Consider the following 18,851-nt stretch of genomic DNA (forward strand, 5'->3'; position numbering starts at 1 on the left):
CGGGAGCCCGAGGAGAGCCGCGCCGGCCCGCGCGGACGGCCCGTCGGTCGGCGGCGGAGGGCGGCTCGCGGAGCCCTGCCCCGACGGCACCGGCGTCTCCGCCCCGTCCCCGGACGGCGGCCCGCAGCGCGCGGGGAGCTGTGCAAGGTCACGGCCGCTGCCCACGCCGCGCGCCCCCGGAGCCGCGCGAGGGGTCCCCGACGGCGCCCCCGGCCCCGCCCCCGCCCGCCGGGCAGCCGCCCCCGGGACGCCCGCCGCCGCGGCCCCCGCCCCGCCTCGCTCTGAGGCGCCTCACCCGAGGCCGGTTGCCGGTGTCCAGCTCGATGGCCCCGTTGGCCAGCTTCATGGCGCACTGCAGCGGCTTCACCGCGCCGTCCCCGGCCGCAGCGGCCATGGCGCCGGGCTGGGGAGGCCGTGGCGGTGACAGCGACGGCGGCCCAGGGCGAGACCCGCGGCCCCGACCCCGGAACGCGGCCCGCGCGGGAGTCGGCGCCGCCCGAGCCCGGGACCGCCGGAAGGGGCGGGGCCGGCGCGGCCGCACTTCCGGCGTCGGCGGCCCCTCCCGTCGCTCGACTCGCCGAGCTCCCGAGGCTGGAGGGGCGGCGGCGCTCGCAGGCGTCACGGAGTCGCTGCGAGCGCGTAAGTGGAAGCGTCGGCCCCCGCGCGCCACGTCTGGGACGTGCCAGACGCCCGGGCCCTGCCGTGCCGCCGCCCCGTCTCCCGGCCTTTCCCTTCGCCGCCCCGCCCCTGTCTCACCGGCCCGCCCCGCTTCCAGGGCGGCGAACGGGGCCGAGCGCCGGAGTCCAGCCGAGCAGACGCGCGGGGCCCGGGGCGAGAGGCCGGGCCCGGCCCACCCAGCGGGGGTCGAGCGGAGCCGAGTGCAGCCGAGCCGGGTCGAGTACGGCCGGGTGGAGCCGAGCGGGGCCGGGCCGAGCCGAGCCGGGTCGAGTACGGCCGAGCCGAGCCGAGCGGGTCCGAGCCGAGCCGAGCCGGGTCGAGTACGGCCGAGTCGAGCCGAGCGGGGCGGAGCCGAGCCGAGCCGAGCGGGGCGGAGCGCCGGGGCCCGGCTGGAGCCGCGGCCGCCGCCATGAAGCGGGACCGGCTCGGTCGCTTCCTGTCTCCGGGGGCGGCGGGGCCGCGCGGGGGCTCCGGCGGCGGCAGCGGCAGCGGCCGGACCCGAGGCCGCCCGTCCCGCAGCGGGCCGAGCGTGGACGAGGCCGCGGCCTTGGTGGCGGCGCGGCTGGGCTGGGGCCTGGCGCGGGCCCGCGGGGACCCGGGCGAAGACGGCGCCGACGAGGCAGGTGGGTCGGGCCGGGGCGCGGGGCGGGCGGGAGCGGCGGGTCCCGGGCCGGAGCCCCTCGTGCGGCTGGAGCCCCCCGCGCGCGCTCTCTCCCTTCGTGAGGTCGGGGGCCGCGGTCGTGCGGGCGGCGGCGGCTCTGGGACGTGTCGCGCCGGGGCTCGCCGGGGACCGTAGCCGCCGGCCCGCGCTGCTCCCCGTGAGCTGCGCTTGGCTCCTGGCGCGGTGCCGAGGACGCTCGAGGGGGAACCCGGGCGGCGGCCGCCCTCCCTTCGCGCGGCGTCGTCGCTCGGGGCCGGCGTGCGGGCCTTTTCGTGGGTGAGTGATGTTCCGGCGCGCGCCCGCGTGTCTGCGCGCTCGCGTGTCTGCGCGCTCGCGTGCCCGCGTGTGTGCGCGCTCGCGTCTGTGCGTGCCCGCGTGTCTGCGCGTGCCCGCGTGTCTGCGCGGTCGCCTCTGTGCGTGGTCGCGTGTCTGCGCGCTCGCGTCTGTGCGCGCTCGCGTGTGTGCGCGGTCGCGTGTCTGCGCGCCCGCGTGTGCGCGCGCCCGCGTGTGCGCGCGCGCCCGCCTCACGGCCTCTGGGACGCGGAGGTGGATCCCGCGCGGGCGTGGATCCGGCCGCGGTGGGGGCGCGCGTGCGCGCGCGTCCTGACGGAGGTTCTCGTTGCGTTCGGTAGAGACGCGGGAGGACTGGGCGCGATGGTGCTTTTACTCTCACTGTTCAAAAATGTGCGGGCGCCTGCGTGGCGCCGAGCGTGAAGCGTCTCTGGGAACCACGTCTGTTCGCCCTAATGCCTGTGTTTTGACTGGATCGTCCATCGTGGAGGCGTTGAGACTCCCCAGTTATTTCTGTATTGGGGGCAGTAGCCCCTTCGCAGGTGTCACTGGTGGGGCGCCTGGGTGGCTCAGGGGGTTAAGCCGCTGCCTTCGGGGTCCTGGGATGGAGCCCCGCATCCGGCGCCCTGCCCGGCGCGGAGCCTGCGCCCTCCTCCCTGCCTGCGGTGGTCTCTGTCCGAGCGGCGCAGTGAGTCAGTCTTCAAGGAAATGAAATGAGGGACCGGTGCGTGGATCTCCGCGGGAGAGCGAGCCCCACTCCCACTTCCCGGGAGAGAGGAGGCGCGCCGGGGCTTAGAGGGAGAGGGGAGCAGCCGGCCAGCCGGGCTCCACGCTGGGCTCCGTATCCTCGCCCGGAGGTCACGACCCTGGCTGAGGCCGAGCGTCGGACTCGACCCACTGCTCGCCCAGGCACCCCCGTAGCTTTAGGTTCAGCACTTGGAGGGACGTGCATGAAGACTGGACCAGTGCACATTCCCAGCAGCAGGGCCCAGCGCGCATCCTGGTGATTCTGATGCGCGTGTCCCCGGTGAGGGTGCAGGTTGAGCACCTGTGCACTTGGGCGTGCACTTGTTAGCGGCGCTGGAAGCTCTTCTCTGGAAAAACGACCGTTTTCATCTGCCTTTTTGTTTTTCTAAGATGGATTTATTTGGGAGAGGGACAGAGAGAGCGCGCAGCTGACTGGGAGATAGGCTGACGCCCCACTGAGGGGGGAGCCTGGCTCTGGGCTGGATCCCACAACCCTGACGCCAGGAGCCAAAATCAAGTCAGACACTTAACTGACTGAGCCACCCAGGCTCCCCTGTTGCCTTTTTTTAAGTTGTGATTTTGGGTTTGAATTGTATCAGCTTTTATTATTTTTTTTAAAGATCTTATTTATTTATTTGAGAGAGAGAGAGTGAGCATGAGTGAGGAGAAGGTCAGAGGGAGAAGCAGACTCCCCACGGAGCTGGGAGCCCGATGCGGGACTCGATCCCGGGACTCCGGGATCATGACCCGAGCCGAAGGCAGTCGTCCAACCCACTGAGCCACCCAGGCGTCCCTGTATTAGCTTTTAATGTATGTATTTTAGATATTCATCTTTTCTCTGTTACATGATTGGCACATATTTTCCCAAATTCAGTAGGTTACCTTTTCTTTTTGTTGGTGCTGTTCTTTGCAGTAGGGAAGCATTTCACTTGGATGTACTCCCACTTACTTATTTGTTGCTTTTGTTGCCTTTGTTTTCAATGTTGAATCTAAAACATTATCACCAGGACTGAGGAGAAGGAATTTACTGCCTGTGTTTTCTTCTAGGAGTTTTACAGTTTTGGGTCTCACAGTTAGGTCTTAAATCCATTTCGAGTTTATTTTTGTTTATGATTTAAGTTGGGGACCTAGTTTCATTTCAGTTGCATGTGGCTGTCCAGTTTCCTGATACCCATTTCCCTACTGTATATGTTGCTTCCTTTGTAGTAAGTTAATTGACCACACATATGCCTGGGTTTATATCTGGGGTCTTTTTTTTTTTTTTTTTTAAGATTTTATTTACTTACTTGATAGATCACAAGGAGGCAGAGAGACAGGCAGAGAGAGAGGAGGAAGCAGCCTCCCCACTGAGCAGAGAGCCCGATGCGGGACTCCATCCCAGGACCCTGAGATCATGACCCGAGCCGAAGGCAGCGGCTTGACCCACGGAGCCACCCAGGCGCCCCGGGCTCTCTTAGGTTACATTAATCTGTTTGTCCGTTTTTAGGTTATTACTGTACTGTTTTGGTTACTGCAGTTGTGTAATCTATTTTGAAATCAAGAAGTGTGATGCTTCTGGCTTTGTTCCTCTTTCTCAGGATTGCTTTAGCTATTTGTGGTCTTTTGTGCTTCTATATAAATGTTAAGATTGTTCTGTTTTTGTGAAAAGTACCATTGGAATTTTGGTCAGGATTCCACTGAATCTGTAGGCAGCTTTGGGTAGTGTGAACATGTTAATGGTATTCTAATCCACGAGCACAGAGTATTCATTTCTTTGTCTCCGGTCTATTTCATCGGTGTCTAAAAGTTTTCAGCGTATAGGTTTTTCACCTCCTTGTTAAAAAGTTATTCATAGGTTTTGTTACTCGTTTTGATGCATTTGTAAGTGGGATTGCTTCCTTCACTTCTTTTTCTGGTAGTTCATTGTTGGTTTGGTGTCCGTCGACTTGACCGAACTTGCACTCCTAGCATTCTTAGACTCTTTTGATGGAGTCTTTAGGGCTTTCCATATTATCTGCAGATAGAGAAAGTTTTTTTTACTTTTTTTATTTGGGTAGTTCTTATTTTTCTTGGCTAATTGCTCTAAGACTTCTGGTACTATGGTGAATAGAAGTGAGGGTGGGCACCCTTGTTTCTAACCTGGAGAGGAAAGCTCTCTGCTTTTCACCTGTGTGTGTGATGATAGCTCTAGGCTTGATACCTGTGACCGTTATTGTGTTGAGGTGCATTTTCTTCTGTACCCACTGTGTTCAGAGTTTTTATCATGATGGGCATTGAGTTTTGTCCGAAACTTTCTGCATCTGCTGAGATGCTTATAGGAGTCGCATCCTTTGTTTCGTGAACGTGTATCACGTGGATAGGTTTGTGAGTGTTGGACCGACCTTGCCCCCCTGCAATAAATCCCACTGGATCATGGTATATGAGCCACTTAGTGCATTGCTGAGTTAGGTGGGCATTTTGGGAGCTGTGTTTGTCAGGGATTTGGCGTGTAATTTTCTTGTCTTGTGGTGTCCTTGTCTGGTTTTGTTACCAGGGTAATCCTGGCCTTATTGTGGAAGCTTTTCTGGACCGTAGGGCCCTCCATTGAGCACATTCCCCCAAAAGGGTTTATGTTCAGCTGGGAGCCCAGAGCCAGAGCCTTGCTTTTGGCCCCGATGTGGGCGTGTGTCTACGGCGTGTATATGGGGAGGCTCCATGGAGGGTCCTTCACTCGAGCTGGGAGGATGCTGGGAAGATCGCAGAACATGACCTCCCCTCCCCTGGGCCATGTTGCTCCTTTCCTAGGAGCTTGTGTCTTCCATGCCCTGTGCGGCGAGCCGCCTCGCCTGCTGACTTGATGTCTCCTGTGCTTGCCCAGGAACAGGCCGGGCTCTTGCCATGGGCCACTGTCGCCTCTGCCATGGGAAGTTCTCCTCCCGGAGTCTCCGCAGCATTTCTGGCAGGTCCCCTGGGGAGAGCTCAGACAGACCCCCCTCAGGGGAACGAGTTTTCATCAGGGACTTCCAGCATCTGCTGGGGGTGGCCGTCCACCAGGACCCAGCTCTGTCTCAGTTTGTCTGCAAGAACTGCCACGCCCAGTTCTACCAGTGCCACGGCCTCCTCAAGTCCTTCTTGCAGAGAGTCAACGTCTCCCCGACAGGCCCCCGGAAGACTTGCACGAAGTAGGCGACCCTCCTTCATTCATTTGGTGGGCGTTCAGGGCCTGAGCTCCCTGCATGCTGGGGAGTGCCGGGGGCGGGGCCTCTGCAGTGGGGAGACGCATGGTGCCTGGAGGAGCAAGCGTGCTGGTGTGAGGGAGTTGGACAGACACGCTTGGGGGAGGGTTGAGTGGAAGGAGACAGGAGGTGGCCCTTGGAAGAGACCTTCCGGACTGCATGTGGGAGAGGCGGCCTATGAAAGGGATCTGGTGAGCGTCTTGTTCGCTGCCAGCCTGACTCCTGGCCGTGCTGATCCTTTGCAGGGTTGGTGCCAAGCCCCCACCAGGGGCAGAGGAGGGAGCGTGTTTGGGTGAGTGTGCCCCTTGTGTGTGGTGTGTGGGCAGGCTCCAGGTGGACTGGGTGCTGACTGGCCGTGGGTGTGGCATCTCTCTGCCTTTCCTCAGTGGACCTGATCACTTCGAGCCCCCAGGGCCTGCGCAACTTGGTGGCATGGGTGCATGGACACGCAGCCAGCTGTGGGGCCCTGCCTAACCTCCAGAGGACATTGTCCTCCGAGTACTGCGGTGTCATCCAAGCTGTTTGGGGCTGTGACCAGGGCCACGACTATACCATGGATGCCGACTCCAGCTGCGGGGCCCTCTTGCTGGACAGTGCATTGGCAGTCAAGTGGACATGGGACAAGGAGATGGCCCCGTGGCTGACCCAGCATCGGGGGTCCAACCCCACTGGGGCTGCCCCTCAGAGTTCCCAGGGCAGAGCAACCACAGCTCCAGCTGAGACCGAGACGCTGCCCAGCACCGACATGGCCCAGCCTTCTTCAGATGTCAACCCCGTAGGGCCTGGGCTGGGCCCCTCACCTCAGCCAAGTTTCCCCTCAAGTGGGGCCCCAGGTAGGAGGCTCTTGTGGGCTGTTAGACCAGGATTCCTAATCTTGAGCCAGGCAGGGCCCTCAGCAGAAAGGGGATGTCTGCGTTGTCGCGGACCGTGGTCATGGCGTCGTATGCAGCGGCTCTGGGAGGAGTCAGCCTCAGCATCTCCTCCTGGGCACCTGACACCAGGGAGGGGTTAAGGACTCTGTGGCAGCAGTTTGTAAAGGCATGCCTTTCTGCCGTCCGGTCTTCTTGCCAAGCCTGCTTGGGACCAGGGGGCTGAGAGAGGCAGAAGAATGGGGTCCTTGTTGGGGGACACGGGGGAAGAGGGCAGCTGCTGCCTCTGAGGCGGCCTTGGGCCAGCTGCAGGTCATTCTCTGGGTCCCGGCCAGCATCTCTGAGACATCCCAGTGGGACTCGTATAGACAGGCTCCTCCGCCAGCTGGCCAAGAGGAGACACAGGGCCCTTGTTTGGGACCCCATCCCACTGTGCTGTGGTTGGGCTGTTGCTGTTCATGGCCTTTGTATTGGGGCGACTGGGTTGGCTTCCTGCTGCTTCTTGCAGCCTCCGTTTGTGCACCTGAGCTACCCAGAAAAAAAAAAAGAAGCGTGGCTGCCCAGATAGTTCAGAGAGAGAAAGGGGCACAGATGCTGGGAGGGGAGAAGGGATTTGGGTCAGAGGGTTCTTAGAACTGCTTTTTTTTTTCCCCCTACTGTGTGCATGCAATGCTTTGATAACAATGATTTTTTTAAATGTCCCGGAACATCCACAAAGTGCAGGTCATCCCACCCCGAAACAACTGGATCTGAACCTCTAGGAAGGGCTGGGCTTGCTGATGTGGGCTGTTGGCTAGGGTTCCTGATGCCTGGTGCTGCCCGTGCCGGGGCTAGATGTGGGGGTGGCCGGTCTGGCTCTGCAGGGACCTTACGGGGAATGGGACTGGGAGGTGGGCGGGATCGAAGGTGGAAGGACCTCCGGCTCCCCGCGAGGAAGACAGGTACAGATGCCCGCCTCCTTTCTGGGGAGCACTGCTTGCGCTCCGTGTTGGTAACAGGAGCCCTGTTCTTTGTTTCTCAGGGCGGTTGGGTGAGAAGCAGGTTCCATCTTCAACCTCGGATGATCGGGTAAAAGACGAGTTCAGTGACCTTTCTGAGGGGTGAGAGAAGAGTGGGTTTAAATAGCCTAAAATTCCTCCTTGGAAAACCAAACTCCACCAACCTGTGTGCTCCCTGCTTGTGTCCTGGCCAGGACCCTCTCCTTCTCTTGGTGGGAAGGAGAGGAGTGGCCGCGGGTCCTTCCAGGCTCCTGATCCACAGGGCCCCCCAGACCTGAGGCATCCGCAGGAGGAGCGCAGCCGGGGGGTGTGGAATTAGAGTCCTGCGGTCGCTCTTCTGCTGTTGCTGGCTTGTCTCCTTCAAGGCTGTGGTTTTGTGCCAGCCGTAGATGTTACTGAAGCAGGCGAGGTCAGTCTCTGGCCCTTTGCCCTGACATGGTTGTGACTTAGGGCAGAGGTTCTGTGCAGGAGGACCAGCTGCTCCCGAAGGGCACTATCAGGGGCTGTTTGCTCCTGGGGCCGCCTCCTGCTTGTCGGCTGAGGACCCCTCGTGGTGGCAGCCACATGCCAGCTGGCCCTCACACCCTTTCCCCGTGAGCTGTGACTGGGATGCAGACGTGCCCTCATACACACGAGGAGGAGGACAGTATGGTTTTTGGCTCGGATCTAGTGGGGTGTCAGTGCAAATGACTGAGGTGCCGGAAGAACTCAGGTGGGCATGCTAAAACACCTCCAGGACCAGCAGTGGTCACAGGCTGTCCTCTAGGCCACCAGCCAGCCTGGAGTCTCTCGTCTGGACGCGTGGCAGCCTGCAGGCGAGGCCGTGGCGCACCAGCCTGCCTGTGACTGCTGTCCTGTAGAGACTGAATTCTTGCTTTAGGGTAAAGGTTACAGATGCGCAGATCTTTTGCTGGCCTTTGTGACCTTTGCAGTGGCCAACAGCTGACACACCAGCTGGATAGGTGCTCACAGTTGTGGGAAGCAGTGACTCATAGTCGAAAGTCCACTTTCTGAGAAGCCTGCCTCTGTGAGGTCTTCGTGTGCTACCTGGGGCCCCCTAGAGAGGTTCTTTCCAAGTTCAGGGTCCTGGTGTGAGGGGAGTGTGGCTTCTGGGGGATCGCCAGTTTTCAGTTTGCTGGCCTGCCCTTTATGTTAGGAGAGGAGTTCAGAAATTTGGGGGTTTTTAGGTTTCTAAGACCTTGTTAGGAGTGCAAAAACATGGAGTATGGAGATTTGATGGTATTTCTAGACAGGAAGTGTCACTGGATCTGTCATACACCACAGGCCTTTGCTAACGGTTCTCTCTTCTCCCCTAGGGACATCCTGAGTGAAGAGGAAAATGACAAGAAGCAGAATGCCCAGTCCTCCGACGAATCCTTCGAGCCTTACGCAGAAAAGAAGTAAGGGCGGCAGTCTTGTTCCGTGTCCCTAGGGTGCGGGAATGGTGTCCCTGGGTAACCTGGAAACCTGTGTCTGCCTGGCAGGGTCACTGGGAGGGAGCAGTTGGGGCAGAGAATGAAGGCTCCTGCTTCCTGGTCTGCCCTTGCTCAGCACACGTTCCCCGCTGCTCTTTGGCCTGACGACCCTAGCCTAGTACTGTGTGGCTTCAGCCGGAGGCCTTTCTGATTTCCGTGCTGAGACCTGGTCTCTGTGTCGTGTGGGAGTGGCAGAGCCTGTGGATGTGACTCCGTGTCATTCTGGGAGCTCTCTGCTTTCCCTTCTGCCTGGTCTGACCGTAGGCATACCGCGGTCATGTCTGTCCTGCCACCCACGACAGGGTTCCTGCAGGAGCCTCTACCCTGCACTTCCTTCTGCTGCGCTGCTGAGGCCCTTGGAGACTCGGACCCAGCCCTGCAGTTGCTCTCAGATCTGCCTCTGGCACGGAGTTCTACACCACTTCCTGTCCCGGTGCCTCTGCGGCCTTGTCTGGACCTTCCGTTTTCGGGGTTTGTGTTCTCGTAGGATACAGGGTCCTGGCAGGGAAGGCTGGTGTACGCTTGGGTCACTTTCCTCCTGCCGGAAGCGCAGGGACACCGGGGACAGCGGCGGTTGGCCACGCCCCGCTTGCTGCCCCTGAGCACTCCGCAGCCGAGCGCAGACCGAAGCACCGAACCGTCAGTCAGGAAAGCGCAGCGCGGATTACAGAGCAGACCTGACTTCCTTTTTTCATTCGCGTTTTAACGGCTGTGGAAAAAGAGACAGAAGCCAGGCCCTGCGGGACGTGGGACCAGGTAGCAGTGTGCTGGCCACAGCTCTGGGTTCACCTTTGTGCCCACAGAGACACTCAGACCTGGTGGCCACGTGGTTCCTTGGGTGCTACAGTATGAATCACAGCTGGAAACCTAGGACAGGGCCTCTGAGTAGTCCTCGTCCATGTGACTTTGTTTTAGCAGACATGCTGGTCCCCAGGTGACCCCCATTTCGTATTTGTAAATGTGCAGTTAATTCAGGGGCACCGAGTACATGAATAGTGTTGTGCAGCCGTCACCGCTCTTTCTAAACGTATCATCATCCCGAGTAGAAGCTGCTCCTGTTCAGTAATGACCTCCGTCCTCCCCGCTCCCAGGCTTGGCAGCCGCTAATCTAGTTACATCAGGGCAGCCCATGGAAGTGGAAATGCATATTTGTCCCTTTTGATAGGGTTCTTTTACTTAACATAATGTGTCTTAGATTGATCTGTGTTGTGACGTGTATCAGAACTTGGTTCCTTTCTATGACTGAATACATTCTGTCGTATGCATAGACTACAGTGCGTTGGTCCATTCATCTGTCATTTTGGGTTGTTTCTACCTGTTGGGTGTTGTGAATAATATTATGAATACTGGCCTACAAGTACCTGAGGGGCGCCTGGGTGGCGATAAAGCATCCAACTGTGTTTTTTTTTTTTTTTTTAAGATTTTATTTATTTATTTGACAGCCAGAGATCACAAGCAGGCAGAGAGGCAGGCAGAGAGAGAGAGAGGGAAGCAGGCTCCCCGCTGAGCAGAGAGCCCGATGCGGGGCTCGATCCCAGGACCCTGAGACCATGACCTGAGCTGAAGGCAGCGGCTTAACCCACTGAGCCACCCAGTTGCCCTTTTGTTTATTTTTACAGGGAAGTACAGTTGGCGTGCAGTGTTTGTGTCAGGCCCACAATGTAGTGACTCAGTAATTCTGTATGTGGGGCGGTACTCGGCGAGGTGTGGCTGCCGTCTGTCGCCGTGCAGCCCTGTGAGAGCTCCGCTGACTGTGCTCTCTATGCTTTGTCTTCATTCCCTGAGCAGAGCGCTCCCTGCCCCACAAACATCACTTCTCTATTTATGGGGCTGTTTCTGCTTTTGTTGGTTTTGGTTTTTATTCCACGTACAGGTAAGGTTATTTCTCTTTCCTTGAATTAGTTCACTTAGCAGAATGCTCTCTAGGTCCATCTACGTTGTTGTAAGATCTTATTTTTCTTACGGATGAGTGATGTCCCATTATATACATACCACGTCTTTTTTATCCATTCATCTTGGAGCCCTTGTGTTGCTTCCATGTTGCTAGAAGCTTGGCTGTCGTAAATGGCATTGGCACAAACATAAGGGACCTGTGTCTTTTTGAATTAGTATTTTCTTGTTGTTTGGGTAAATATAGCAGTGGAATTACTGAATCGTACTCTGTTTCTATTTTTAATTTTTTATTATTTACAAGATTTTATTATTTAAAGAGACAGACACAGCAAAGAGGTAACATAAGCAGGTGGAGTGGGAGAGGGAGAAACAGGCTTCCCGCTGAGCAGGGAGCCGGGGGCTTGATGCCAGGGCCCTGGGATCATGATCTGAGCCAAAGCCAGACGCTTAACAACTGAGCTACCCAGGCATCCCTATTAAGTTTTTTGGTTTTGGGTTTTGTTTTTTTTTTTAAATATTTTATTTGTTTATTTGACGGAGAGAGATCACAAGTAGAGAGGCAGGCAGAGAGAGAGAGAGGGAAGCAGGCTCCCTGCTGAGCAGAGAGCCTGATGCGGGACTCGATCCCAGGACCCTGAGATCATGACCTGAGCCGAAGGCAGCGGCTTAACCCACTGAGACTCCCAGGCGCCCTGACCCTCTTAAGTTTTTAATTGTAATTCCGGTATAGTTAACGTACCATTCATTTATTTGCGAGAATGAGAGAGAGAGAGAGAGCAGGAGAAGAGAGAGGGGTCGGGGGAGAAGCAGACCCCCGGCAGAGCAGGGAGCCCGATGCGGGGCTCGATCCCAGGACTCCAGGATCATGACCCGAGCCGAAGGCAGAGGCTTCAACCCACTGAGCCACCCAGGCGCCCCAGGCGCCCTGTTTTTAAATTTCTGTGGAACATCCATACTTCTTTCCACAGTGGCTGTTCTCTTTTTTTCTAATTTTTAGTATCATTAACACAGTGTTATACTAGTCTCAGGCATATCATATAGTGATTCCAACCTGTTTTCCTTTTTAGTGGTCATCGTCTCGGTTGTGACGCGGTACCCATTGTCATTTCGGTTTGCACTTCCTTAGGGGTTAGTGATGGTGGACATCTCTTAACATGCTCAGATTTTTTGAGAAATGTCTATTTAAGTCTTTTGCCCTTTTTCCCCCTTCGGATTTGAAAGTTTTTTTCTTTTTATTTATTCTTGCCCATTTTTAAATTGGCTTGTTTTATCTTTATGCTGTTGAGTCGTAAAGTCCATTTTCTCCCATTCAGTGGATCATTGTTTCATTCCTTGATACTTTCCTCTGGTGCACAAAAAGTTTTAATATTAATTTTAATTTTGAAATCCAATTTACCTGTTCTTACTTGTGTTGCCATTTTTTTTTTTTTTTTTTTTTTTTTAAATTTCTGTGTTCAACGTGGGGCTCAGACTCAAACCCCAAGATCAAGAGTTGCAGGCTCAGGCGCCTGGGTGGCTCAGTGGGTTAAGCCTCTGCCTTCAGCTCAGGTCATGATCTCAGGGTCCTGGGATCGAGCCCCACATCGGGCTCCTTGCTCAGCGGGGAGCCTGCTTCCTCCTCTCTCTCTGCCTGCCTCTCTGCCTGCTTGTGATCTCTGTCTGTCAAATAAATAAATAAAATATTTAAAAAAAAAAAAGAGTTGCAGGCTCTGCTGACTGAGGCAGCCAGGCCGCCCGTGTTGCTTTACCTTGGATGTTATATTCCAGAAACTGTTGCCAAATCCAAGGTCATGTTTTCATCCAGCAGTTTGATAGTTTTAGCTCTTACGTCTTTGATTTATTTGAGTTAGTTTTCGTATATGGGGTGAGTTCGGGATCCGGTTGCGGCTTCGGCCGGCGGATGCACAGCTCTCCCAGCACCGTTTGTTGACGAGATTGTCCTTTCCCGGTGACTGGACTTGGCGCGCTTCTCAGAAAACCAGTTGATGTTTCTTGTGAGGGGTGTGTTTTTGGGCTCTCAGTACTCTTCAGTTAGTCTGCATGTCTGTTCGTGTGCTACTACCACACTGTTGTGATTATTGTAGTTTTATGATTTTGGAATCCGAAGTGTGAGTCCTCCAGCTTGTTTTTCAGACTCATCTCGCTGTTCAGTGTCCCTTTTAAGTCCATGTTAAGCTTAGGATTGCTTCTTTGGTTTCTGCCAAAAACACCACTGGGTTAGGGTTAGGGATGGAACCTGTAGCCTGCTTTGGGAGTAGTGCCATCTTGACATTAATCCTGCAGTCCATAAACCTGGGGTGTTTTAGGTCTTTTTAAATTTCTTTCAGCAGTATGTTTTAGTGTTCGGTGTATAAGTCTTTCATCTCCTTGGTTAATTTTATTTCTAACTATTATTTTTAATGCTAGTGCAAATGAATTGTTTTTACAGTTTTGTTTTGCATCATTCATTTTTAAAACTGGTTTTTGTGTGTTGATTATGTACCCTGCAGCTTTGCTGAATTTGTTTATTTTTGTGTGGATTCTTCAGGGTTTTCTACATAGGAGGTCATGTTATGTGCACAGAGGTAATTTTTTTTCGTAATTTAGATCCCCTCTCTTTTTTTTTTGCCTGATTGCTGTGTCTAGAACTTCTAATGCTATGTTAATAGCAGTGGTGAAAATGGGCATCTTTGTCTTTTTTTTTTTGTTTTTAAGATGTTGTTTGACAGAGATCACAGGTAGATAGAGAGGCAGGCGGAGAGAGAGAGGAGGAAGCAGGCTCCCTGCTAAGCAGAGAGCCCGATGAGGGGCTGGATCCCAGGACCCTGGGATCATGACCTGAGCTGAAGGTCATGAGCCAAAGGTCATTAACCAACTGAGCCACCCAGGTGCCCTTGTCTTGTTCTTGATTACGGGAAAGTTTTCAGTCTTTCACAGTTGAGGATGATGTTAGGTAGAGGCTTGTCGCATAATGTCCTAAGAAGTTCCTTTTGTTTCTGACAGTTTTCTTTAAATGTTTGGATCTGAAAAGGGAAAAAATGTACATTTCTCTTTATATACTTTTTTAAAGATTTTATTTGAGAGACAGAGAGCATGAGCAGAGGGAGGGGGAGAGGGAAAAGCAGATTCCTGCTGAGTGTGGAGCCGAAGGCAGGACTCGATCACCGGACCTCGGGATCATGACCTAAGTCAAAGGCAGACGCTTAACCCACTGAGCCACAGGCACCCTATGTCTCTTTAAATCTTCACTAGGCCCCACGGGGAGATTGGTGCATCTGAACTGCTCCTTCAGGGACCCGTCAGACTGAATAAAAGGTCCCCACTGTGCACGCTGGCCCTAGCCGCAAGACTGAGGAGCAGGGCGGCAGCTGTGGGGCAACAGCGCGCTCTCCCGAGAACATGCATCTCCCTCTGAGCCCCGCCTGGTGGCTGGGCACCTTCCATCATGTTCCAAAACTGTTGGTTCTGAACTTTTCTAGCCTGGTGCTGGCTTTGTTGGAGGGACTGACCCCTAAAGCTTCCCCAATCCATCCTTTAATATGACATCTCCAAGGAGTGTTTGGTTTTGATGTTCAGGGAGTGACGTTTGAGTCCCCACGGCCCAGCCGTCCTGCCCCTTGCCTTCCCGAGGCGGCAGTGCAGAGCCTCTGCCTTTGCTCGGAGTTGGTCTAGCTCTGGCGGCTGAGGTCCGTTTGAAAGCCGGCCGCTGAGCGCTGAGACCGGAACAGGCTGCCATGGGAGCCTGGGGAAACCTCTCCTGTGGGAGGAGAAAGAAGCGGGCAGGAAGGTGAGCGACCCCGTGCGAGAGACCAGAAGCAGCCCTGAGTCGCATGGTTCCCCCTCGCCCCATGGGGTTTTTTGCCCCCCTTCTAGGGTCTCTGGCAAAAAGAGTGAAAGCAAAGAAACCAAGAAGTCTGAAGAACCAAAAATTCGGAAGAAACCTGGCCCCAAGCCAGGCTGGAAGAACAAGCTGCGCTGTGAGAGGTGAGAGCCTGGGTCGGGGGCCGCCCTGCCCGTGGGGGCAGCGGCTCCATGTGCGCTCTGCCTTGCAGGGAGGAGCTGCCCACCATCTACAAGTGCCCTTACCAGGGCTGCACGGCTGTGTACCGAGGGGCCGACGGCATGAAGGTGAGCAGGGCCTTGCCCCGGGGCCAGGGCTTACTTTCTTTGTGTGGCTGACCGGGAGGGCCCAGGTTTCTGTAGAGCCAGACGGAGACTTGTTCCCAGGGCCGCACGAGAGCCTCGGTGGGTAGAGCGGAACAGCCAGGGGCCGAGAAGTGAGCCTTCCACTCCTGGGAAAAGCACCCACTTCTGGTTGAGGGACGGACGGTTGGGTCTCTTCCTTTGAGGCTGCCGTGTAGGGCATGTGGGAGGCATGTGCTGTGTGATCGGGGGGGCGGGGGGACTCTCCTGGCCCGGGCACTCAGGGTCTTGCTGTCTCTGCCGCAGAAGCACATAAAGGAGCACCATGAGGAGGTCCGGGAGAGGCCCTGCCCCCACCCTGGCTGCAACAAGGTGTTCATGATCGACCGCTATCTGCAGCGCCACGTGAAGCTCATCCACACGGGTGCGTGCCCTGTTCTCCCACACACTCGCCTGCACAGTCGCCCTGGGGTCTGATGGGGGCTGGATGCCCTTGAAGATGCCTGGGGCTGTGTCTTGGTGCCTTGAGGGTCATGCGTAAGTGGTGTGGGACTGACCGTGAAGAAACCCCAGTGCCTTTCAGCAAGTTTATTGTGGTGGGGGGGTTTTCTCATTGCTTTTTTTTTTACGATTTTATTTATTTATTTGACAGATCACAAGTAGGCAGAGAGGCAGGCAGAGAGAGAGGAGGAAGCAGGCTCCCCGCTGAGCAGAGAGCCCGATGCGGGACTCGATCCTAGGACTCTGGGATCATGACCTGAGCCAAAGGCAGAGGCTTTAACCCACTGAGCCACCCAGGCGCCCCTCTCATGACTTTTAAAAAATGACATTTATTACATGCTTTTCGGATTGTAAAAGTAACCCACGCACGTGGTAGCAGTCGTAGAAACTAAGCACCTAGAAGGTGGTACGCGCCCTCCCTCCGCACTTGCGGATCTGTCTTCCCGTTTGTTCTCGTTTTGTGTCTGTGCCTTTTTCTGTGTGCTTTTGAGAGTAATGGCCTGAAGAAGTCCTGTGGGGCCCTGCAGAGTAGTGGGCCTGTTCCCCAGGGCCTGGCGCCTCGGGGCTAGGGTTGGGGGGTATGTTCTGCTCTTGTGTTCTGGCCATTTTAGGCTTCAGACCAGTCGTCCGCAGAGGCTCTCTGCGCCCGGTGTGGGCGGTGCCTGGTCCAAAGGTGGTGCGCAGGCGGCTGTGCTCTGGTCTGCTCAGGAAATGAGACCTGCTGGCACAGACTCTGGAATTCCCGGGTCAAGGAACGTGGTGTGAGCAGGGGTTTGGACAGGTCTTCGGGGCAAGGGGGCCTGCTGTGCTGGGACTGAGGCCAGCGGAGTGCAGGTAGCTTGGTGTGAGTTAGGAATGGAGTATTGTTGTGCATGCTGGTTCCTGAGGTGGACCTTTGCTTATGCTGGGGGCGGGGGAGGTAGAGGGCACCTGCTCTTCCTTTGGTCCTAGAGAGGTCGCTCTAGGATGCCCTCTGAGCTGAGCACATAACTTCCACCCCCAGCCCATGGGCCTCAGGTGCTCTTGTTTGTCCACAGGCTGTGCGCTTGCTCCGAGAGCGGCAGTGCCCTCTGGGCTCTCCCTGAGCCTAGCCCACTGACCTTTACAGTTCCAGGCTTGAAGCCCCACTAGTTGCAAGAACTTGGGAAGCTCAGGCCCTCGGCCCCTCTGGCTTTCCAAGCCAGTTGCTCTGGGGACTCCTTTTCCCTGAGAGCTAGTCCGTCTCTTGCTCTTCTCCCCGAAGGTGGCTCCCTCCTCCCTACCTTTAGTTGTGGGGTTGGTTTTGCGTCTTCAGGTCCGTTTCTGGGGTATTTGGGAGGATGTGATAGTTCCCTAAGTGTGTTTGTGGGATGATGTGAGCCGAGGGCTCTCTTCCTCTCCTCACCCGTTCTCTGCAGCCTCATTACAGCCCGGGGCTCATGGGCGTTTCTTAGTTTGGACTCCCTTGAACGACGTGATCTGTGCCACCCGTGTTAGAAGCCCAGCAACTGTGTGCGCTGGACCCCCGCTGCTGCAGCTTCTCCCCACAAAGCTGCTGTCCTGCGTGGGCATCACCGCCTTTAAATGATCCGTGGATTGTGTATCTGTTTATCCCTAAACAGAAACTGCACTTGTTTTTGTCAAAATGACTTACTATAGAAAGTTACACTTTACTTTTTTCACCCAGATTTATGTCAGTTTTATTGTTGAACAAATCTATTGGTTGGTCTCACTGTGAAACAATTTTTCCCATGTTTTTTACTCTTGAGCCACCCTGGACATCTGACACAAATAATTCTCAAATTGGGACTTCACATTGTGTCGCAGTTCAGACACCAGTGGTCATAACCATTAGCAGTTTTTTTTTTTTTTTAAACACCAAGAGGGTGGACTGTGAACTTGGAAGGGTGCATTGTACCTAGTAGGGGAGAGAGCCAGGTTGGGGGGGTGTTTGTAGGTGGAGTGGCGGTGAGGGAGAGGCTCATGGCCACCACCCCAGGCACACGTCCAGAAGTAGAACGGACTCTTGGGTTTTTGTTCAAGAGTATAAGAAATTCATTTGCTAAGTGGATATCCCCTTCCCTACCTTGGACCCGAGATGGGGATGATTTTTAGAGCAGTAGTAATCAGTGATGCTTTAGTGATTTGGATGTCCTCTAAGAATCTGCTTGAGTAGATCTAAAAAGTTTCTCTTTTAGAAAACAGGCTTCACCTGTGTACAGTAGCTGGCGAAGTCTCAGCCAGGTGACACTTTAAAGCAATTTTAACAAAAAGTTTTACATGAGAAATGTTTTCCATCTCTCAGTAAAAGTGGGTTTGCACGGCCCCTTGCTTGGGTTCCCGTGCTCCGTGGGAGGGCTGGGCATTTCTCGTGTGGTGCTCACTGGATCTCTGGCCCGCAGAGGTGCGGAACTACATCTGCGACGAGTGTGGACAGACCTTCAAGCAGCGGAAGCACCTTCTCGTCCACCAGATGCGCCACTCAGGAGCCAAACCTCTGCAGTAAGTGTGGGGACGGGCACCTTCTCACGGCCACGCTGGCGCCCATGCCCTCGCTCACCTGACCCTGTCCCCCAGGTGTGAAGTCTGTGGCTTCCAGTGCCGGCAACGGGCGTCCCTCAAGTACCACATGACTAAACACAAGGCTGAGACCGAGCTGGACTTTGCCTGTGACCAGTGTGGCCGGCGGTTCGAGAAGGCCCATAACCTCAATGTGCACATGTCCATGGTCCACCCTCTGACGCAAACCCAGGACAAGGCACTGCCCCTGGAGCCACCGCCTGGGACTGTGGAGGGCCAGGCCGTGAAGCCCGAGCCCACCTGAACATAGGCGCTAAATGGGGTTAAGACCGTTTCGGTAGTTCCTCATATGCAACCTGATGGCACAGCTTTGCTCGCTCGCTCCCCTGGAGCCCCCACGCTGTACCCCCCACCTGTGCGTCAGGAGGGCACTGATCTGCCGTGTGGTGAAGCTGGGCTCGGTGTGCAACTCGTGTAGCCTTTCCAGCCTCCACTCTGGGACCAGCATTTTCCAACATACACTGAGTGACTCGGGGCCAGATGGATTTTAAATAATTGATTCCTGTTCCCCACCAAAGCAATCAAGGAGATTTGTAATCCACTTTTTAGTGCAAAAGCTCCATGTTATGCTTGTAATAAATTATTTACAAAGGAGCTGGGCTGTGCACTGCGCAGGGCCCAGTCAGAAGAGCTGGGGCTCCTGGTAGAGGTCCGCATCGGGCACCGCCTGCTGTCTGCTCAGGAGGGCGGCGCTCACTTCCGGGTCACAGTCTCCACGAGCGGCCAGCAGCTGCGGGAAAACAACTGTGCTCAGCCCCCTGCGGCTGCCAGGTAAGTGGGCACAGTGCACGTGTCAGATGCCGGGTCCTTTCTGCTTGGGGTGTCGCACGTTTACACAGTGACCTGGACGTCACCGCACACAC

At 55.7% G+C, this 18,851-nt stretch overlaps 3 protein-coding genes across 11 annotated transcripts in view; 1 reads left to right on the top strand and 2 right to left on the bottom strand.

The window, feature by feature from the left end:
- Nucleotides 1–472, bottom strand: part of VPS9D1 (VPS9 domain containing 1) — an 11,685-nt gene extending 11,213 nt beyond the window's left edge. For both annotated transcript variants that reach the window (XM_059382782.1, XM_059382783.1), the window contains exon 1: nt 296–472. In XM_059382782.1, coding sequence (XP_059238765.1) covers nt 296–394 — 99 coding nt within the window. In that variant the 5' untranslated portion in view covers nt 395–472. The remainder of the gene's footprint in view (nt 1–295) is intronic.
- A 54-nt stretch (nt 473–526) lies between these two features.
- On the top strand, nt 527–18,582 carry ZNF276 (zinc finger protein 276). 3 transcript variants are annotated; one of them, XM_059382786.1, is made up of 11 exons: nt 527–639; nt 5,214–5,517; nt 5,817–5,863; nt 5,958–6,404; nt 7,462–7,540; nt 8,755–8,838; nt 14,659–14,769; nt 14,838–14,913; nt 15,235–15,352; nt 17,811–17,910; nt 17,986–18,582. In XM_059382786.1, the coding sequence occupies exons 2-11, from the start codon at nt 5,234–5,236 to the stop codon at nt 18,230–18,232; spliced, it is 1,593 nt and encodes a 530-aa protein (XP_059238769.1). In that variant the 5' UTR covers nt 527–639; nt 5,214–5,233; the 3' UTR covers nt 18,233–18,582. The 3 variants fall into 3 exon arrangements, with proteins under 3 accessions (XP_059238769.1, XP_059238768.1, XP_059238767.1); XM_059382784.1 differs by lacking the exon at nt 527–639 and adding an exon at nt 1,005–1,301; XM_059382785.1 differs by lacking the exons at nt 527–639; nt 5,817–5,863 and adding an exon at nt 1,004–1,297.
- The window catches only part of FANCA (FA complementation group A), a 62,064-nt gene continuing 61,743 nt past the window's right edge, over nt 18,531–18,851 (bottom strand). For all 6 annotated transcript variants that reach the window (XM_059382769.1, XM_059382768.1, XM_059382767.1 and 3 more), the window contains one exon: nt 18,531–18,718. In XM_059382769.1, coding sequence (XP_059238752.1) covers nt 18,611–18,718 — 108 coding nt within the window. In that variant the 3' untranslated portion in view covers nt 18,531–18,610. The remainder of the gene's footprint in view (nt 18,719–18,851) is intronic.

The sequence above is a fragment of the Mustela nigripes genome, chromosome 17 (assembly GCF_022355385.1).
Source record: "Mustela nigripes isolate SB6536 chromosome 17, MUSNIG.SB6536, whole genome shotgun sequence".
Lineage (NCBI taxonomy): Eukaryota > Metazoa > Chordata > Mammalia > Carnivora > Mustelidae > Mustela > Mustela nigripes.

What these genes read in the sequence shown, in the direction of transcription:
- ZNF276 (XM_059382784.1), top strand. Translation starts at nt 1,088, where the DNA reads ATGAAGCGGGACCGGCTCGGTCGCTTCCTGTCTCCGGGGGCGGCGGGG. An exon ending in AGAGGAGGGAGCGTGTTTGG is followed by an intron (nt 5,864 to 5,957) that starts GTGAGTGTGCCC and finishes GCCTTTCCTCAG; the next exon opens with TGGACCTGATCACTTCGAGC. An exon ending in TCAGGAGCCAAACCTCTGCA is followed by an intron (nt 17,911 to 17,985) that starts GTAAGTGTGGGG and finishes CCTGTCCCCCAG; the next exon opens with GTGTGAAGTCTGTGGCTTCC.